Raw genomic sequence first — 21,801 nt, forward strand, 5'->3', positions numbered from 1 at the left:
TGTTGCGTCTTGTAGTGATCGGTCGCTACAGTGTAAATACAAAAAAAACGTCTGGTAAAACGATCATGGTCAAGCACTTGGAGCGCTCGATATAGAAAAGAGCAAGCAAAGCAGTTGATCCAGTGTCTCAAAAAAGGACTAATGAGTTTCCAAATCGAGAGCCGACCTCAAGAACCGTCGTGCTGTACAACCGTCGTGCAGCTTGAAGACAAACTGACCATGCAGCGAAGGTTTTTTATGTTGCTAGATTTCATATCATTTTAACCATAATCTCCTCCACAGCCGATCCACCATTGCCGATGGCACTACTACTATTCATGGACAATTCATCTGTGAGCAGTTTTCTCATTACCGGCGCCCTTCGTGCTGCATTGTGACACAGTCGGATGTGACTGCATGCGCTTGCAATTAAACTATGCATGCATGCAATCACAATGAGCTTACGTAATATCCAATACTTATCTCACGCCTACCCGACCAAGCCAACCAACCCCGCCAGTTCAAGGTGACTCATGCGTCGAGAGCGATTTCAAGATGACTAAACGGAAGAGTCATTTGCTGACAGTGGAGTTACGGTATTTCCTGACAGGCGGACCGGGAAGAATATCTTCACATTTTAACTCGGTTCTTTTATGGTGTATGCGTCTTTGAGCCATTGGAATGTGGGAAGATTCCACAGAAAACCGGCCGTTTGTGGTTAGAAATTGCAAATAGTTCATTTGAATTTTTTACTTGGAAAATTGAGACCATGCCAGAGGCACCAAGTGATATATCGTATTTATCACAATATACACAAATGTATCTGAACCATACGTCGAATGTAGATACGTGTCTGGGATTCATATCACAGCCGGAAATTGTTTACGCAAAAACACTTTTACCTTATCACTAAAGTCTCCCTACTGATAGCCCAACCCTTCTTCTAGGAACGTCACTGTTATCATTCCGCAAACAGTGCACCCTCGGTTGAGTTTTTGGCACATTTTCAGCTAGCAGCAAGGGCAGATGCTCCACAGAAACAACCCCAGACATCTTCACATCTGACTTGGACAGCCTGATGGACTTGGACATGGTTTCTTGCTCAATACATTTTAATTGTGAATGCACCCTTCAAGTCTACGTTGTGGTCGTAAAGGTTAAACAATTTCGATTTGATCAAATCAGTCAGAGTCGTTCGTTTTGTTAAAGGGGTGGGTTGCGTACGAAACTGGATGTGCACTAGTGGGTAGTTCCGGAAGAGGTTGGGGTACGGGTGGTTATTGTTTGATAAGTAATACGAGAGCTTTACGTGCCTAGCGCGCACACACTGTATTCGTTTGACGTGACGGTTCACGAAACCGTGCAGCTGACGGCACACAGCTCATTCCGTCTCCGGCCGGCGATGAGGCAAGTACACGCTGCTAGTCGCAAAGCAAAAGCAGGCGCAAGCTCACTGGCATCGAGTTGGGATCCCAACGGTTCCGTCGTTTGCGCGCAAGTGTTAATTGTTTGAATTGAATCTAAACAAACTACCGTTTCCTGGTGCTCCAATATACCCCTTGGGAACACATGACGCAAACCTTGAAGACAGGCATCTGTTTTGTATCGATCTCAGTGCGTCCTCAGAGTGCAAGTAGGCACTCTTTGGAATAAGCTGGAAGCCACGTTGGATGGGGTTGTTAGCTGTACTTGAGGTTGAAGGTTTCTAATGGCAACGTGTTTCGGTTGACATCTCTTCCCACGGCAGTGCTGCCAGCAGTGTTGTAGTGTTCCTGTGCTCGGAGTATCGAACATCTGTGCAAAGATGTAAATAGCTGCGGTTACTGAAGCAGCTCTCTCAGTGTGTGTGCGTGTGCTTGTGTGTATTCGACTACGTAGTAACGGAATTGGAACGGAGCACAATTACCGTTGTGTTGTTTGTTCCTCCACCCGGTGTGGTGTAGAAAATGTGTGCTTCTTTGTGAGTGTTTGTTGGAAAAAGTGTGCGGTTTTTGTGGTCTGCTTGCAATATTCGACCGGTGTGGTGCCAGAGTGGCAAGAGTGTGTGAAAACAACAAAAAAAACAAAAGCAATCGCAACTTCTTGGTGTTAAACGTTAACGCTCCACGCATTTTCCCCGGAATCAATGCATAGTTTACGCATTTTCTCCTGCAAACGCAAGGCATTACGTATGATCGATCGGTCAACGCTGAACTACCGCAGGCCGCTGGAAAATCAACCCAACTTACTACGAACACTTGTCACCATTGCTATGATGATATCGCCAACGGCCAGAGCAGTGTGAGTCCATCTCGCACAGCCTTCTTCACACGCCGAGTCAGGTGACAGATAGTGTCGTCGTGCAATCGTAGCACCGGTTGAGGTGGTGGCCTTAACTCGTCGACGTAATCGGCACTGCAGCAGCTGGACCGGTTTCCTGGGTCACCAGCCATCACTGCCAACTCGCTCGCCGTACTGTGTTGTATGTGTGTGTCCCGTACTGTCAGCTGCGTCGACGTTACTATGCAACAGGTTGGCCGGACAATCGATGGCCTCCTCACACGTTTGCGAAGCTGTACCCTCGAGTACTTTCCCTGCCAGCGAAAGCCTCCAGCAAGACGTAAGCTATCGTTTTTTTTCTCACTCCTATTCTTCCTGCCCTACTGTCGTCTGTCGTCTTTCGTTTACTTGATCAGTGGCTTTTTTTTTTAGCTATGAAGCCAATACATCTCCGCCACGTGACGATGTAACGATTTGAATTTCAAAATCTTGCCATTTTTATCCCAGTTTCTCCTTCTCTCTGTCTTTGTCGATATTCTCTCTCTCTCTCTCTCTCTCTCTCTCTCTCTCTCTCTCTCTTTCTTTCTCTCTCTAGTTCTCTTTCTATATCTCTGTCTTCCACTTTTTGAGTTCAGAGTTTGTGGTTTTATGGTTAATGACACTCTCAGATGGAAAGACATTCCAAAGGAAACCTGTTTATTTAAGACTTCATTCCACCTCTTCTCCCCCTTCCCCTTCTGACAACATGACTCATCTATCAACAACCGTCTTCCAGGCTTCCGAGTTCATTGTGCCCCGAAAAAGTGTTGCGAAATCAAAACTTTCTATTTCGCCGACTTTCAAACAACTGAAACGTTGGCAGACACATCCAATACATTGTTGTGTACTGTGGACCGCTATGTATCAAAACCTGAAGCCAATAGGTGTAAGCAATAACGCATCGTTATTATTATCCCAATCTACATCATTCATGTATGTATGTAATTGAAAACGGTAGAGTGTATGAAGTTTTAATGATTATTTATAGAGGTATGTTTATGCTTGTTTTCTCCTAACACACTCCCACTTCCACTCCCACACTGCGGCTCAATGGAGGTCGCCGTGTCAAGTAGAGATGGGTATATTGGACAACAATAGCTGGAATAGCTTCCGAATGAATACGCCAAAATAGCATGCTTCTCCGCTAGTCGTTTTTTACGGTTATGGTAGCCGTCTAGCGACTCCAACGGCTTCGACTGACTTCAGCAGGTTCGGTGGAGTCATTTTGAGTCGACCGGAATCGGAGTTGGTCGAAGTCAACAGGAGCCATCCGGTGTAATTTGCTTGTTTGCTGAACAACTCCGGACGACTTCGGACGACTCTGGGCGACTCTGGACGACTTCGTACAACTTCGGATGACTCAGACTCCGAACGACTCCGGGCGACTCCGGACAGCTCTGGGCGACTCCGGACGTCTCCAGACGTTTACGAACGACTCCGGATGATGCTGGGAGACTTTCCTTCCGGTGTCGGTTTTGAAATTATTGGAATCGGATCGGAGTCGACTCCGGAGTTTTGCCAACTTTACCCAACACTAGTTCAAACGGTTCCGACAATTTCAATCAGCTCCAATGGTTCCGAAGGATCGCTCAGAACAGTTCCGAACGACACTAACGGCGAATGGCTCCAACTGTCGTCTAGTAGATCCGAACGGTTGTGGATGGTTCCTTAACTTTGAACGGATTTTAATTCGGCGGAACTATAGTCATAGTAACGATGCTCGAAAGCGGCACTGTTTCCAGAAATCCATCACTAATAGAAAGGGGTGGTATACTAACACCCGCTCCATTCGCACATGTCCGCTAGATACCTCGAGAAACCTTGGTTTGGAACTCGTTTTCTTGTGGCCCAACTACCAAAAATACACCCACACCGAACTGCAACCAATACTCAGCCTTGAGGCATCCCTTTAACGGTCACACGTACGGTCAGGGTTAATTGATTTAACGGCTGTTGGCCACTGTTCGTGTTCAGAGTGAAGAATGGGAGCCAGATCGTTCAATTTCACCCCTGCCACTCCCGAGAGGACGTGCAAGACGCACAAGGGCGGTGAAAACATGGCGGTGGCATCATGTAAACAAAACACTCCCTCCCTCCTCGTGCAATGCCTTTCCTCATGGACCTTTTTGGTTCTGCATTAGATCTGAAATTTCATTACCACCAACCAAGCTGCTTGATTATTTTTAAAACAAAGAAGTAAAGTTAATGCGTCCCGCGAAAGTAAACAGATCAGCTTTCGTGCGGAAAGCCATGCTTTGTCATCTAATCAAAATAAAACAAACTATATGAGAAGATGCAAGGTTTAAATTTCAACAACGCTCCTAAGCAAGAAGAAGTTTAGTGATTCCTTTTTAAATTGATAAAATCCACAACCTAAGCATTCTATCATTAGTGTGGACTGCAGCCTAAGCCCAAGGTTGCTAGACATGTACTGCGCATGTGCAGCAGAACATCCGCCGAAAGGGATAGTGGTCGATTCTGCAGCAAAATATCGTCCATTTAATATTTTCAAATGTATCGATAACTTATAATCACAAAATCTTTTGTTGAAGTGCTGCAATATGTTATATTTCTCTGAACAGTATTGAAAAAAAATATCTTTTCATCTTGTGTAATTCAATATCACCCATATCAATTTTCTAAGTTAGCTGGACACCTTTTTTAGATGACTTTATAAACGTCTTTTTATTCAAAAAACTTCCAAACGTGACAAACAAAATGCCTCATCAATTGTGTTTACTCTCAGCTCTTAGTACCCCTCTTGAAGTACGTCTTGAGTGTCACAATTTTCAAACTAATAACCTTTATAGCTTGATAACGTGTGGGTAAAGCAGTAAAAAAATTTAGCAAATCTGCTTTAATTTATTTTTCAAATCGTCTCAAACAGTTTTTAAATAAATCCGTGCCACAAACTGTCACCTGAAATGACAGCACGCAGATCGTCATTGTGACCTTTGACATCTTTCGGCCAGCTGTCACGGGGTTATCCTTGCTCCGCAGGCAAGCACAACAAATGCGCGATGGTATTGATGTTTTGGATGTAGCGTCCTTTGTGCGTGTACGTGACAAATCCTTGCAAGGCGGTGGCACCGAGCGAGAGCACGAGTCCTGCGAGCGCTGTTGTCGCGTGTGGTTCGAGAAGAGAAAAACAGACACGGTGTCCGTCTAAACGCGTCTATTGTTTTGTGGTGTGGTGTGTGTGTTTGTTCCGCAATTTGTCTGCAACGCGTGTGAAGCGCAGCTTCGCGTCCAGGGATTTGGTGCAAAAGTTTCTAACCAGTTGTGCTATCCCAGAAGAAAGCGGATGATTCTGGAAGCGAAGAAAATGCCCCCCAGAATGCTACCATATGTGAGAGGCAGCTGCAATAATACGGTGTGACGCCCTTTCTGCGTAGCCTTTCGGAGGGTTTGCTGTGTGTTGTGCAGGTGTTTGGTGCAAGAAGTGAAACCTTTTTTGCCTATTTTTGTGTGTGCTTGCATCAAATGCATCCTGATGCTACCGCTCTCCCTCTCTCTCGTTCGCTGTGACTGGTTTGGAAAAATCAATCAAGCTAATAATTCCACGCAATACATACACCCTTCGCCCTAGGGCACGGTGATTATATTGATTCGTGTGAATAGAGTTATTGCGAAACTAGTCCTGCGTGTGTGTCTGTGTGTTTGTGCTGCTAACTTGGTGATAGGGTGATACGAAGTGGAACGTAATCCTGAACATCCCCTAGCCCCGCTCCGGTTTGGTGTTGTTATGGCGAGCCTTTAATGAGCTCCGATGACCTGTGCACTTTCCCGTCGCCAGTTTGCTATGACGCTCCAGCATGGACACGATATCGGAAGTCGGTACGGAGAGCCACCTTCCCACTAGCAACCGCCGGGACTCAAAGTAGCCCCCGAACGCCCGAAATCGCCAGCGCCTACTGGACCAGCCAAGCTACACGAAGCCACATCCTAGTAGCCGGGCTGGTTGTTTGGGAAGCATAAGCATAGGCATTAGGTGTCGCCAGAAATTGCAGCTATTCATGGCAACATACCAAGAACTACTCCCCCGGCAGCAGGATATTGTGGACGCCCAACCGAGACGAGATAAGGTTCGCAACGTCTGCGTCATCCAGGCGCCTGCCCTACTTCGGCCAGCTCACGAACGGACAGTGGACAATCGCATCTGAAGAGCCCGTCCGCGCAACAGAACGTCAGAATTGCTGACGGAACGGAAGATACCGCCCCACAAACGCGCTAGGAGAAGGAAAAGGAACTGTTTTGCTGCTGGTCATCCCGGATATGGCATTTCACTCCATGTACCGTGCGCTGAGGCTTCGTTTGGTGAACCGTAAGCTCCCGTTTTCTACTCTCCCCTCCCTATTTTGCCTGAGTGAAGCTATATTTTTGATTATATTTTAGTTGCCTGCTTTTTTTGTAGATCATCCCGGGGCTTTTGGCGTTATTTTTCTGCATTATTTACATCCTGGGCAGTGCGGGAAGTTGCGCGCTCACTTCAAGGGTTTCACCACACCGGTGTAAGGGGTCTTGCGGTTCCGATCTTTGCCCTGGCATAAAACTCATTACGAAGCAATGTACCCCGGGGGAAGGCAGGGTACCGTACGGTTCGTTTATGACTTTTCCGTGTCTGCTGCTCCCCGATACTACTACTACTACTATTACCGTGTAAAATCAATATTTTCTCCCCCCCTTACCGATGGAGCTTGGAGAAGCGTAACACTTCTTGCCGGGCAGACATTGGATTTGAGTTGTTTGTAGTGCCGAGTGGAACCGGTTCGGTTATAACGTGTGACCCTGGTTGCGCTAGACCTTCATCCCTTAGCGCGGGAAGCGTCCTAGAAAAGGGGAACGGGGGTTCTGTTGCTGCTACACACCGGAACTGCCTATTGTTAGGGTAACGGCTCTCGAAGGATTGTCTCGCAGGAAGGTATCATGTATCCGGAGCCCTTACCTGTACCATACCAAGACGTAGCGTTTGAAGCGATTGCTCCATGCGGGTGTGTCCCGGTTTTTGTTTACTTTTCTATTTTAGCCTCATCCTGCAAATGCCGATGCATGCCGACGGCCCAGTGGCAGGTGAAACTCTGTCGTACGGTGCACTATTCTGTTGCTATTTGTATGCAAATTGCAAACAAGGAACTACCGGCAGTACCAGCACGAGAGTAGGGGTAGCAACGCATTCACCTGCTTTGTTGCTTTCCTCCGGTGAAGCATAAATTTTCCCACTGCAGGCTGGTCTATTCTCACCTTTCGTGAAACTGCACCGCTGACCATGAAATGTAGTGTTTGCCCCCGTTACCTTTACGCTCTATACCTGTAACGGAGAGCGTTGCATTTCTTCTGCAAAACTCAGCCAAGTCCAAAGGGACAGTGGGACTGTGTAGGCATCACTGTGACGTCTTTCCCACACACACACACATACACAGGGACAGTCGTAAAGAGCAGTAAATGCGGCAAAAGGTGTTCATTAGTAGGCTACGAGCTTCCTTTGCTGCGAAGGGACAGCGCGCGTGTAAACAGTAATTAGTGCCGGGCGGTAAAGTTTCAAGCCGGACGAACACAGGATCCCAGCACACCGGAAGAAACCGACACTGCCTGGGTGGCACACACGTTTTAGGGGGGGATAGTGGGTACGACCCACCGGTTGGAAGATTTATATCACTCAACTTCCCGGCCAGCTCGAAACTGGAACATCGTAACCGGAGTCGCTCCCGCGCTGTGCCGGCGTGTTCTCTGGTTGTGACGATCAACAAATGAACTTAATTGCCATTGTTGTAGCGGGTAGGACTGGGAGCGGTGTTGAGAATGCTACGGGTCGTTATTACCGTTCGGTGCTTCTCAAGGCCACAGGGCTCCCTGTTAGGCCTGGTTCGACCAACCAAAAACCACTTCGTCACTGAAAGCTTCGACAAAGGGGCAAACGGTTGTTCTCGAGCCGTTGGAATGGCCTATTTGTACACGCTGTTTCAATTGTTGTTAGCTCGCAACCGATGCCGTACATGGTGTTATATGCGTCAGTAAAGGAGGTAAAAGCCAACGTCGAAATCCTTGAAATAGGGTATCCAAATATTTAAAGTGCACAAGCACAGATAAAAAGCTTCATTCTCTTTGAAGTGATGTGTATGACGCACATTTTGAGTCATTAGGCGTTTGCTTTACACGTTTCAATATTGCAACGTTTTCACTTCCATTCGATACAACAGGCTGTAACAGCTTATAGTGTAATACCCAGAATATAATGTGAGTATAATCGTTGTTCGTTTTTTTATTGCTATTTAATATCCACCACCGCCACAACTGCCCCAACATTGGGCAATAATCCTTCTCATTAACGTGGCCCCTGACGTGATCCAAACCTGCTGCGATGCACGTGTATTATTGCCCCTGCGAACAACCAGCTGACGACCACTTGTGTGCTGTATGGTTCATAATTTTGCATTTAATTCTGCACCTCATACACCTGACCTCCTCCGAGGCATACGTTGTGGGTTGTGCGGGTAGATAATAAACGTAATTCACGGGTGGATTTATTGTTTTATTCCGCTCAACCTTCACGGTGAGAGGATCCACACCGAAATCATCATCCACCCGGTATAAATGGTTACGTCGGTGTGACTGTGTTTGTGTGGCTGTGTGCGGCGGTACGCTCCAGCTGGCCCTCGGTGCCTTTTCCTAAAGCTACACGCTAGGGAAAATACGATTACGAGCATAACCTTTTGGAAGAGAACAAGGGAGATAGAGAGGCGGTATAACGACTTTGGGGCCACGATCCTGGCGGTTTTTTGGCATGGAGTCAGCGGAGTCCAACCGATTGTGGGTGCCTCTTCCGCCATCACGCTAACCTTTGCCAATATGTACTCTTCCCAAGGCCCGGGAATGTGTTTGGTGCACTCTGCTGCTCTGACCTGGCAATAATCTCCGGCATCACCGTAGGAGAAGGGGGAGGGGGTGAGGAATAGGACGCTCTCTACACACGATTAGATGCAATCGGATAAATTCTGTTCAAGCAATCACCCGGATCGTTTGCTCCTTATTCGCTTCCCAGTTGCTAGGAGCGGCTCTGGCATGGTAGCCGTCGGGAGGGATTGGGAAGAAGGAGATTGAACTACGAGGACGAAAGGATTACGGGTGTGTGTATGTGTGTGTGTATGTGCCAGGTATATGCGCCAGCAATAAGTGGCCACCGTGGCGTCTTGACTCGCAGTCGCCAGGCCGTGGAGTGGAGTCGTCCGGGCATCATCGATCCTGCTTTCGCTGAACGAAGGAACACTCTAGAAATTCAAGCTGCCAGCTGGAGTACCGTCCATTTGCTGAATCTGGTGGATGTGGGATAAAAAAACAGGACCTCTTTGTGTGCGGCTTTGGTGGAGTGCTTGATTTGCTGTTTATGTCAGCTATCTTGAACGGAGTGTTTCAATGATATGAAGTCACCGCTGCTGCTGCTGCTGCGTTGAATTGCACTGGACTTGCTAGGGGGTGGATCGCTTCTGGGTGAAAGTAATGATAATGGTATCTGCTTGCAGTGGGGATACAAAATGTTGGGTGGTATTCTAGTACAAAACCATAAACTCGGAAGATTATAACACTGCGATTTACTATGGCGATTTGCTGTTCTACCGATGTTGGATTTCGCTGCTTCCTAATAATTCTTTTTAGTAATGATTTGCTTACCTCAGATCGATGTATTTATGCCTTAGAATTTAGTGGAACGGCTCAATCTATTGGTGTAAAATTGCAAATTAGTAGTAAAATATTGCAATAATTCCGTGAATCTTCGCAATCATATACAGTCTGCTCCGAAGATATCCGATTTTTAAACGAATTTAAAATTGTTTCATCAAAATTTGTTAAAGTATTTTGTCTGAAAAATATGAGGACTTATGCTGATGTCTTCAGAATGCATTACCCGCTTAACTCAAAAATTCGCTTTACAGTAAACTCTCCCACAACGAGTAACTTTATTAAAGAGGAAATATAAATGCTCCAAATGTATCGAATGAATCAATGGGTTCTTCCATAAACTCGTTTAGCCTGGGTTCGTTGAAATTATTTTATTTTAAATAAAAATTAAGCTTTGATCTTCTGTTCGATTTGAACTAGTAACTTTTTTATACCACATATTTCTTTTGTCATATCGTCATGCATGCCATTTCACATATCCTAACAAAAAACCCCAGGTTTTTCTCCTGGAACCCCTGGTTGTATCTGTGAAGTGAACTGGAAAACTCCTGCAAAATTCCACAACTATACGTCATCTGTGAAATACCATATGATGTAGTAGAAAAATAATGTTAGGATTTTGAAAATAAAACTTCTTGTTTCGTACAGACTTTACAGACTTGAAATTACCCGTACAATCTGCAAAATTTATTATGAACACTTCGTCCACTAGTTCTACCTTTGAAATGGACTGGAAACCCCCGAAGAATTCTACAACATACTGGCATATGGCACTTCCCTTATTAGGATGACAGATTGCATTAGTTGATTGATACATATGTGACTCAAACCCTGTAATCAAATCATGCGGATTAAGCACTACGCAAACTAAGCGGCCGCGTGAGGCCCCGAGATCTCTAGGGGGCCCGAGAAAAGGGACGCTCTCTCTCTGCTTACAAATACATTTGCTTCTCAATTCTTCTCTGGTTTAGAATTCTACAACAACTTTTTCTTCATCCAACTTCTCGCTCGGCACTTCAGAAGGCCTTACCTTTGTGTGACCGCTTAGGGTCTCCTCCACTCGTGTTAATCTGCCACTGGAAACATGAAACTTTGGTTTAAACGATTGCTTATACTTTGTGTTCCAGCTATAGAACCTACTTCCCCCCGGTTCACTCATGCACAGATCACTTGCATTCTTCGAAATGCTTGTTTACGTCACCGTGTGCAATAGTGTCCAAGCGCGGTATTTATTTGTTCAGCTCTTAAATTTTCTGCCCGGTATGCACTCTTCAATGTTGCAACAATTTCGCGTTCCCCGCGCACTTGCGACTCTGTGTCAAAGCAGTTCAAACTGTGCGGTAAAACAACAAAAACATTTTGTGATGAGTTGTCCACATAGCGGCACACATACACACACAAAGTTGACCCGTACTTTCAACAAACCATCGATCCAGTTCAACCGGCAGACAGCAAACGGCACTGGTCTTGGGTGAGGTTGGTGGTGTACCTCATTCAGAATTCAGTGAACAATTCCGATGACTTATGCCGTTTTGCATACGAATAGATGAGATGGGTCAGATATTACAATTTTCTCCCGGTTTCGCTTTTTGCTGCTGCCACTGTCCTCTTGAGTTATACAAAGAAAAGTCGTTGAATCAAACTATACGCTATAAATAATTCAAGCGACTATTTAAAATGTCATTAATCAAACGGTTTGTGATGCTTAACATTGCTGTGAAATCGTACCGAATTGACCCAATTATCGTGCGGGCAGCAAACGAAAACATTTGCATTCTAGTAAACCCCTGTTTCTTGTTTTCTTTTCTTTCGCCCCCCGTTTCTTCTATAGATGATGACGACGCTACAACCTCGGGCATAACGCTGGATGATTCCGATAAACGCGTGATACGGCTGAACGAACCACAGGTTCAAAAGTACTGTAACAATCATATCTCTACCGCTAAATATAGGTAAGCCCTCTTTGCCACACTGGCGCTACCCGCTGTGAATGATGGTCGACCACTTCTAGCGATAGGCACGTTTCACACGTATCTCATTTCATGCAACGGAGAATGTCGGAGCGTCAACACGACAGCTTCCAATAATAGTTTCCATACCGCCTGCTTGTGGCATGCATAACGCATTAGGAGGTGTATCCTTTTTGTCCATGCTATTTCTGACCATTAACTCTGAGTCACACCGCTTTATCGACCTGGCTGGTAAATGGAGAACGCATGGTCGTATGGTCATGTCAAGTTGGGGCCCGTTGGGGGATTTAACGAGCAGGGCTATGCTTGAAATTCCTGAGCATTTCATCCCCAAAGTGTCACAAATTAATTTAAATTTTATAACTGCGGTGCATCAAAATACTCTTAATGACGTTTTCCTTTCCCCCCACGACAGTGTCCTTAGTTTTCTACCTTCGTTCCTGTTCGAGCAGTTCCGGCGGTACTCGAACTGCTTCTTTCTGTTGATCGCACTGCTGCAGCAGATACCGGACGTGTCGCCTACTGGTCGGTACACCACGCTCGTGCCGCTGATGTTTATACTTGCGGTGAGCGCAATCAAGGAAATCGTCGAAGACATCAAGCGGCACCGGGCGGACGATGAGATCAACCACCGCCTGATCGAGGTACTGCAGAATGGCCAGTGGCACACGATCAAGTGGCAGGAGCTGTCGGTCGGCGACATCGTCAAGGTACTCAACAACACCTTCTTCCCGGCCGACCTGGTGCTGCTGTCCTCCAGCGAGCCGCAGGGCATGTCCTTCATCGAGACGTCCAACCTAGACGGCGAGACGAACCTGAAGATCCGGCAGGGCGTACCGACCACCAGCCGGATCCTGGAGACGAAGGACTTTAGCCAGTTTCGCGGGACGCTCGAGAGCGAACCACCGAACCGGCATCTGTACGAGTTCAATGGCGTGCTGAAGGAGCATGACAAACAGTAAGTTGTGATAGTGTTTGTTTTCGTGTGCTGCCGGTCACCGGTGTCCTGTGTCTAGACGACGAGGGGATGGCACCAGTTGCGCGCACTACACTGTTGATGTAGGGGGGTATTGAGGCCTATAGAAGGTAAACTATATTAGGGGGTTGCTTTCGTTTCTAACGTACCTTTCTGTTTTCGTCTCCCCACAGAGCGGTTGGCCTCGGACCGGATCAGCTGTTACTGCGAGGTGCCATGCTACGTAACACCGCCTGGATATTCGGCATCGTTATCTACACCGGTCACGATACGAAACTTATGCGAAACTCTACCTCAGCGCCGTTGAAGGTGAGTGTCGTCACCAGGGGCGCTTCGGTTTACCATTTTAAATCAAACCGCCGCCCATTGACCTCCAACAACTACCCAAAACCACTAATACTAACGTTGTATTTTGTTGTCTTTCTATTTCCTCTTCTTCTCCCTTTCGTCCACAGCGCTCAACCGTTGACAGACTGACAAACACGCAAATTCTAATGTTATTTATCATTCTGATCATTCTGTGTATCGTGAGTTGCATTTTCAACCAACTTTGGACGAAAAGACATTTTCAAACGGACTGGTACTTAGGCATCGGCAGTAAGTACCGCTTATCTATCGTGCGGGTCGTTTGAAATAGATTAGCATGAGGGGGGGACCTGCCATCCTGCGTCACGTTGCGGGAACAGTGTGGGGCCCGTGAGGTGTGTTACACACCGTGTCCTACTTGAGGTGGTTTATGTGTATTGTTGGGTTTCATGAATTTTTCGTTGAGATTTATTCATATGAATCTTCAGCGAAGAGTGATTCGAATCTCTAACCGACTCCTCAAAGGTTCATGAATCTCGAAAGATTCATAAATCTCCAATGACTCATGAATCTCGAAAGATAAATGAATCTTCAAAGATAAAATTATTAAAATTCATGAATGAATGTATGAATCTTAGTAGAGGTATGAATCCCTTGAGATTCATGAATCCCTAGAGATGCGTGAATCTTTCGAGATATATGATTTTTTTTTTGAAATTCATGAATCTATCGAGATTCCAGTCTTTCAAATTTACAAATGAACTCAATGCGTTCGCGATGTCGAATTCGAGCAATATTTAACGACTCTGGTTAAGTTTAAACAACTGTTAATTTTAAGCCATTTCTTTCGCGATGCCGGCTACTATTTAAGTGTGCTCCCGTATGTATTCTAAACTATTTCCTGTTGCGCGCGCGTTTGTTGCGCCTTGTAGGGTTGTCATTTTCGCCGTTTAACATGTCAAAGTACGCTCGAAGAGGTAGCGTATGTGTGTATTGGATTAGCAGAAGCAGAAAAAGAGGAACAAAATGCTACAATGCAACGCTCCGAAGGGCAAATGCTATGACAGTATGTTTATCATCATCATCTCTCATACCTATTTTGTTTCCTCCACGTTGCTTTTCTTTCAGATCTTTTGAACAAAAACTTCGCCTACAATCTGCTTACGTTTATTATTCTGTACAACAATTTGATTCCCATATCGCTGCAAGTTACGTTAGAGCTGGTACGGTTTCTACAGGTAAGCATCCAACCAACCCACTCCCCTTGTTGGGGGAACCACGTGTAAAGGGTGAGAGCACCGGCAAACGTGACCGGGATTACCTGACCCTTTCGATAGGTTTCGCCCACCGCACGCTGGTCACCTGATTGCTTATTCTTTCTTGCTTTCTCCTCCTCCCCAACGCCGCGCGCAGGCAATCTTCATCAACATGGACATCGATATGTACCACGCGGAATCGGACACACCGGCAATGGCGCGCACCTCCAACCTGAACGAAGAGCTCGGCATGGTGAAGTACGTGTTCTCGGACAAAACTGGCACGCTGACGCGGAACGTGATGGAGTTTAAGAAGTGCAGTGTGGCGGGCTCGATATACTCGATCGAGGACACGCCGGCCCAGTCGCGATTGGTACAGGTAAAGGCTACGGGCATACAACCCGGGGGGGGAGGGGGAGTTACACTCATTCAGCTCAAGAGAGAGGAGTATGATGGTGGACAATCGTAATGAATATTTGATGGCCATATTCCACAACTGGCACACACACACGCTCCTCTTTTTCTCTGCCGGTGGGTGTCATTCAAGTGGGAAATCGTTTTCCCATATCATTAGTAATTGGAAACCCTAGACCACAGCAAGTGAATGTTGAGGGGGAGGATGTGGAATGAAACAAAACAAAAATGAAACGACATGCTTACGCGTGACTGCAGAACAACTACCCGGCTATTAAAATTAGCTTGCTTCCTTTAACATCGGACTGCAAAAACCAATTTTCCTAGTAAGAGCACAACATTATTACCCTCGAACTAAGGTGATGTTTTATGGATGTGGTGATGAGAGTTGCATGCAAAATTAGCGCGGTCCGTCCGGCCATGTCAATCCTGTATGAATAAAATAATTCTCAATTTACAAAATCCTTTCCGCTTTCGCAGAATTCCGCTCGAAATAAATGTATACATTTGCATATACACATGCCACTCTTCTGGTTCGTGGTACAAGCAATAGTCTTTTGCAAAGAGCTTCGACCTCCTACCATCATCCCATCCTCAATAAAAACGTCCACACCCGGCAAATCATCCGGACGATATCGATCAATTTTTATTATGATGTGGTAATTCGAATGGCCAATCGAGCTAGTTGAACGATTATGCAGCGCAGCGCAGCGCTACTATTCTATATGGTGTGCGTGTCGTGATGGCCATGGCTGATTTGTTTGTACCTTTTTTCTTCACTAACGCATCAATTCCCCGGCAATAACGCGTCCCTAGAGGATGGGGGGCCGGAACAACGTCATCACTCTTCTGCTTTGTGCATTTCCAAAACGGGTCAATGTTTTATTATAGCAATGTTGTGTATGTGTGTGCGGAAAGCGTTAGTCGCGTTCGTGTCCCGCATCCCGCATGAACGTGTTCCCATTTGGCGCTGACAGATATATCCGGTACACACGGTACACAAGCATATATGTTATGTGCTAAAGTACTACCGGCGGGGTCTTTCCCTTCGCGCGTGAGGAAGTGATTATAAATTTCATTTCTATTTGCGCGTTTCATATGGGGGGTGGAGGGGCTGTCCCAATGTTGAGCGTTGGAGTTATTGAAGTCTGTTGTACGACGGGGCTGCCCCTTCTTTGGTATGCTGGCATTTTCATTTGCCTGCAGTGCGAGGTGTTACCGGTTAAATCGAAGCACCGGAAGTCCTATTGGGGGAGTGGTATTATGTCTTTTTCAACGCTCGTCTTAAAATCGACGGAACGTAAGATCAAATAAAATTACATGGTTTCTTACTTTACTTCGCAAATGTAATACAGTTGAAGGCAGCCTAAAATGGCAGATTAAATGTAACGCATTGTAACGCTCCTTTTTTCGATTGAACGATTTCGGTCCACCGGTCAGCGAGCGAGAAATCCTAGCGAAATTGCTGCTAACATGCTTCTGCAGTGCAAATCAGCAATGTAACACAAATTAAACATAAGTGTTCTTGTTATTTTCATCAAAATCTCGAGGAAAACAAACCTCACTTTTTGTTTGTTTACAGTAACAAGCGTTACTTTTCGGTTGTCAAACTTTTTCGTTACGGTCGTTTTTCGGTGTGTCTGGCCACGGCCTAACGCAAGCGCAGTGTATGAAAAGACAACTGCATTAATAGTTAGACAAAGTATAAACAATCGCAAAAGAAGAAATGAATTAGCTTCAATTTCTGATAACCTGTTTATGCAAAAAAACAATCCAACTGTAATCAAAATTTTGACTGGAATATATTGTTAATTAAATATAACGCCTTGTAACGCTTCTTTTTGTTGTTGTTGATACGGTCGATCAATACGAAACGTAACGAGAGTTTTGGTAAACAAACCTTAGTATTTTGTTGTTATTAATCGCTATGACTAGCATATTTTTTTTTTTTTTGTAATATTGTTTTCGGTATGTTTAGCAGTGCCTGACACAATTCTAATCAGAAAAATAGGAACAACATTAATCTAAATTATTGTTTAATTTTTGGTTAGCACTGAAGAAGAAACCTAACAATAAGTGGACTAAAATCAGTGAACCGAAAAAAGGAGCGTTACAGTGCGTTATACTTCGTTTGTCATTTTTTTCGTTTCATTAATGTTTTGGTGTGTCAGCTGGCAGCTATTGAATGCATTTTGTTGCGCTTTTGTACACTTCATTTGTTGCCGCACGGTTACGCGTAACGCTAATGTTACGTAGAATTATTCTTACTGTTGTTTTGACATATGCGTTACTCTTGCGATATCAACTAAGAAACCCTGTTTTGGTATTATTCTTTGCCCAGAATACTCTGGTGAATTAAATATAAATTTTGAGAATTATAGCTTTCGTTTACGAAAGACAACAATTGAGTGGGACAAAACTAACCATTTCCAATTAATTACTATCTGCTCGCATCCATTCCAGAACATCCTCAACAACCATCGCACGGCGCCTACATTGCGCGAATTTCTCACGCTGATGGCGATCTGCCACACGGTCATCCCGGAGAAGCAGCCGGGCGACAGCATGAACGATATCCAGTATCACGCCGCCAGCCCGGACGAGCGGGCCCTGGTGTACGGGGCGAAGAAGTTCGGCTACGTGTTTTACACCCGCACGCCAACGTACGTCGAGATCGAGGCGCTCGGCGTGCAGGAACGGTTCGAGATACTTAACGTGCTGGAGTTCACCTCCACCCGCAAGCGCATGTCGGTGATCGCGCGCAACTCGAAGAGCGAAATCAAGCTGTACTGCAAGGGTGCGGATACGGTCATCTACGAGCGGCTCGCACCGGAGGGTGTCGCGTACCGCGAGTCCACCCTGAGCCACCTGGAGGAGTTCGCGACGGAGGGGCTGCGCACGCTCTGCTGCGCCGTGTCCGACATCCCGGACGATGTGTACGAAGACTGGAAGCATACGTACCACAAAGCGTCCACCTCGCTGCAGTACCGCGAGCAGAAGGTGGAAGATGCGGCCAACCTGATCGAAACGAACCTGCGCCTGCTCGGTGCGACGGCGATCGAGGATAAGCTGCAGGACGGTGTGCCCGAAACGATAGCGTCGCTGCTGGAAGCGAAGATCAACGTGTGGGTGCTTACCGGCGACAAGCAGGAGACGGCCATCAACATCGGCTACTCCTGCCAGCTGCTGTCCCATTCGATGGATTTGATTTTATTGAATCAGGATTGTTTGGATGTACGTAACGATGCGGCGGTGGACCAGTTTTAACGATAGTGAATGTTTGTACGATTCATTTTCATTCCTTTTTCCACGCAGAACACGCGCAGCTGCATACTGGAGCACACCTCCAATGGGCGGTTTGATAATGTGGGCCGCAAGGATGCCGCACTGATCGTGGACGGCAAAACGCTTAAGTACGCGCTCAGCTGCGATTTGCGGCGCGAATTTCTGGACCTGTGCATCTCGTGCAAGGTCGTGATCTGTTGCCGCGTGTCGCCAATCCAGAAGGCGGAAATGGTGGACCTGGTGACGATCAGCACAAAATCGGTCACGTTAGCGATCGGGGACGGTGCGAACGATGTCGCCATGATACAGAAGGCGAACGTGGGCGTCGGCATCTCCGGTGTGGAAGGTTTGCAGGCGGCCTGCGCGTCCGACTATTCAATTGCGCAGGTATGCATCGTTGCGATCGCTGTTCAACGCAAACATTAGCATGTGCTAACACCGATCGTTGTTGCATTGTCCTTACAGTTCAGCTACCTGCGAAAGCTGCTGCTGGTGCATGGGGCCTGGAACTACAGCCGTATGTGCAAGCTGATCCTGTACAGCTTCTACAAAAACATCTGCCTATACGTGATAGAGCTTTGGTTCGCGATTTATTCTGGATGGTTAGTATTTTACATTGCCTTGTTGGTGTTGGCAAGAGGAGCAAGTAATAATTTCCATGTTTTTTTATCGCTTTAGGTCCGGTCAAATATTGTTCGAACGATGGACAATCGGTTTATACAACGTGTTTTTTACTGCGCTACCACCCTTCGCTATGGGACTGTTCGATAAAGTGACATCGGCGGAACAGATGCTAAAGTAGGTGCAAGTACGGGTGTACTGTTGTCAAGCGTAGCTCCGCATTTAACCGTACCATTCTCGTCCTTTGCAGAGAACCAAGACTTTACGCGCCGTCGCAAAATGCCAAACTGTTTAACGTCAAAGTGTTTTGGCGCTGTATCATTAACGCGCTGTTCCATTCGATGATACTGTTTTGGTTGTCGTACAAGATCTACGAAAAGGATGTCATCTGGAAGAACGGACGCGATGGTGGATATTTAGTGTTAGGCAACATAGTTTACACGGTGAGTATATAGCCAAATATAGCATAGCTCAGCAGACGGGAAGTTGAGGAACAAATAGCTCTAATCATTGTTCTTATCATTCCCCATGTTTGCAGTACGTAGTCGTGACGGTGTGCTTGAAGGCGGGTCTTCTTACCAACTCGTGGACCTGGTTGACCCATTGTTCTATTTGGGGCTCGATACTGCTATGGTTTATATTTATATTCATTTACAGGTACGGTTTCAATCAGTTTTACCCGTAGTGCAACAAATCACCATTTTAAACTACTTGTAAATTCAATTTCCTTTTTGTTTTTGGAAATTTACAGCAACATTTGGCCAGCATTACCGGTGGGTGCGGTTTTCACGGGCATGGACGATATGGTCTTTACGACGCCTGTGTTCTGGGCTGGACTACTGTTAATTCCACTATCCGCACTGCTTTTCGACGTGTCTTGGAACGCGTAAGTGTCTATTAGCGAAAGCATTACAGGGTTTTCCAAGTCACTTTCGAATGTACACATCATTACAGGGTTTTCCAAGCCAATCTCCAATGTGCACAGCATTACAGGGTTTCTCCCGTCAGTTTCGAATGTAAACATTGTGATTCACCGCGTGCAAAATACTATTCCACATCTATCTGGCATTTCATTTCCATCATAATAGTTTTTAATTTCTTCAGTATGATTTTCAACACTTCAACGGGTTGCTGCCATGGTTTTTTCACCGGGGTATGTAGGGTTTTTTCACCGGATCGTATCACCCGTTGATAATTGAGTGTTGAAAATCATGCTGAAGAAATGATAAATTATGATGATGGAAATTATATGTCTGATCGATGTAGAATTTGCACACGACGAATAACAATGTTTACATTCGAAACTGACTTTGAAAACCCTGTATTCATCGCTAGCAAGACGTTTTTGATCAGCTGTCATGTGTTTTATTTGCATCACAATGGAATGTTTATTTTTCCACATGATTTTCAACACACCACAAAGAACTGTCAAACTCAGTCCAGCTTGTGATGAGTTGAAAATCATGTGAATAAAACTGAAAAATGTTGGTGATGCAAATACAATATTTGACAGTTGTTGACAAACATCTCGCAAGCAATGAAACATGCTGTAGACATTGGACATTAACATGGAAACCCCTGTATCGTAATAGTATTCTTCGGTCCGCTATGTATTTGATTTAATTTCCTCGTTGCCCTTTAAATGGCGCTAACGTTCGATTCTTACCATCCCTTTCCCCGCACAGGTACAGAAACTCTAGAAAGGATAATATACTAACACCACCACTGAAGGAATCCAGATCTTCGTAAGTATTCTTACGAGCTACTAAGCAAAACCCACCCATTACAGTACCAATCAAAAACCATGCCAAAAAACGAAATATCATCCCTCCCGTTCTTTTCCCGTTTGCTGTCGTGTTTCTCTTTTGCCCACTCTTTACTGTGTCTCTGTGTCTTTTTTCACCGTATGACTGTTTTTTTTTGCTTTTTTATTTTAACACCAGATGGGTTCGAATCGTTCTAACTCATCGCCTCTATGTTTTGTCCACTAACAAATTCCGCAAATCCGTTCCCCCAATTGCTTCTACTGTTTCATCTTCCACCAATCACTTCCCTTCTTCCTTCCCCTTAACGTGGATGTTGTTGGTTTCTCGAGAGTGTTTTCCTTGGCGTTTTGTTTATGTTACCATACTACGATGAAATTGTGATTTGAGTTGATAAAAGATGAATGGAATAAACCGACTTAACATCAGTAAAGCTTCACATGTTTTGTTGCTGAAAGTAACTACTAGTTACTGTTTGTTTGTTTGTTTTTTTCTAAGCTTTTCAAGTGTAATATGTTTTTATCTTGTTTTTATTTTGTACATGAGTATTATGTAGTATTTTAAACTTTTTCAATCTCATTCTCCACTTTTCTACTTGATTGCTGTAGACATAGTTGAAGAAATAATATGTAATGCAACGATTAGTTTACTAGTAAATTGTTTTTCCCTCTTTTCTATGTAGAGCATTTTGTTGCATAAGATATGTGGTTCCATTTTCCTCATTTTCCTTTCCCATCCACTCCTATCCACTTTTGTTGACCAAATACGAGCTTCATCTGCGCCTTAACAATGCTTTGGTGTCATGCCATTTTCAACCTAGCGTTTACATCCATGTTTTCAGTTTCGTAACATTGTTTGATGCTTTTGTATGTTTGTTGTGTCATAATTCCAGTTTAGAATGAGCCTGAGGGATTTTTGTTTGATGTGTGTTTTACCTCTATATGATACCATGTGTTCGTATTATCGTATGTAAACACGTGTATCTGTGCGTCATGTGTGTATGTGTGTTTGTTTGTTCCTAGTAAACCGTTTGACAAACTAGAGCAATCGTAATAGTATTACCCGGTAATTATGATCATTTATCATAATCAAGCGATACTCATGTAGATATAGATAATTATTATTTACTTTTGTCTACACATTAATGCAACTGATATTGCAATCAAGCATGGTGATGTGTATTTTCTCTTCCCTCTCTTATTTAATGGTTATTATTTGATCAAGTTTAACTCTCCATCAACACAAATATGATTAATAAA

At 45.1% G+C, this 21,801-nt stretch overlaps 1 protein-coding gene across 10 annotated transcripts in view; it reads left to right on the forward strand.

Annotated features, from left to right (window-relative positions):
- LOC120959165 (probable phospholipid-transporting ATPase IA) overlaps window positions 1-21,801 on the forward strand; it is a 69,918-nt gene that overhangs the window by 36,395 nt on the left and 11,722 nt on the right. For 7 of the 10 annotated variants that reach the window (XM_040382361.2, XM_040382354.2, XM_040382356.2 and 4 more), the window contains 14 exons: window positions 11,783-11,903; window positions 12,337-12,879; window positions 13,071-13,206; window positions 13,353-13,494; window positions 14,332-14,441; window positions 14,617-14,838; window positions 17,337-18,107; window positions 18,189-18,545; window positions 18,624-18,760; window positions 18,837-18,956; window positions 19,030-19,222; window positions 19,318-19,436; window positions 19,531-19,665; window positions 20,465-20,524. In XM_040382361.2, coding sequence (XP_040238295.2) covers window positions 11,783-11,903; window positions 12,337-12,879; window positions 13,071-13,206; window positions 13,353-13,494; window positions 14,332-14,441; window positions 14,617-14,838; window positions 17,337-18,107; window positions 18,189-18,545; window positions 18,624-18,760; window positions 18,837-18,956; window positions 19,030-19,222; window positions 19,318-19,436; window positions 19,531-19,665; window positions 20,465-20,524 — 3,166 coding nt within the window. Of the gene's footprint in view, window positions 1-1,726; window positions 2,579-5,279; window positions 6,602-11,782; window positions 11,904-12,336; window positions 12,880-13,070; window positions 13,207-13,352; window positions 13,495-14,331; window positions 14,442-14,616; window positions 14,839-17,336; window positions 18,108-18,188; window positions 18,546-18,623; window positions 18,761-18,836; window positions 18,957-19,029; window positions 19,223-19,317; window positions 19,437-19,530; window positions 19,666-20,464; window positions 20,525-21,801 lie in introns of those variants that run through there. The other 3 variants (XM_040382363.2, XM_040382362.2, XM_040382364.2) reach the window with 2 other exon arrangements.

This window comes from Anopheles coluzzii, chromosome 3 (genome assembly GCF_943734685.1).
Source record: "Anopheles coluzzii chromosome 3, AcolN3, whole genome shotgun sequence".
Taxonomy (NCBI): domain Eukaryota; kingdom Metazoa; phylum Arthropoda; class Insecta; order Diptera; family Culicidae; genus Anopheles; species Anopheles coluzzii.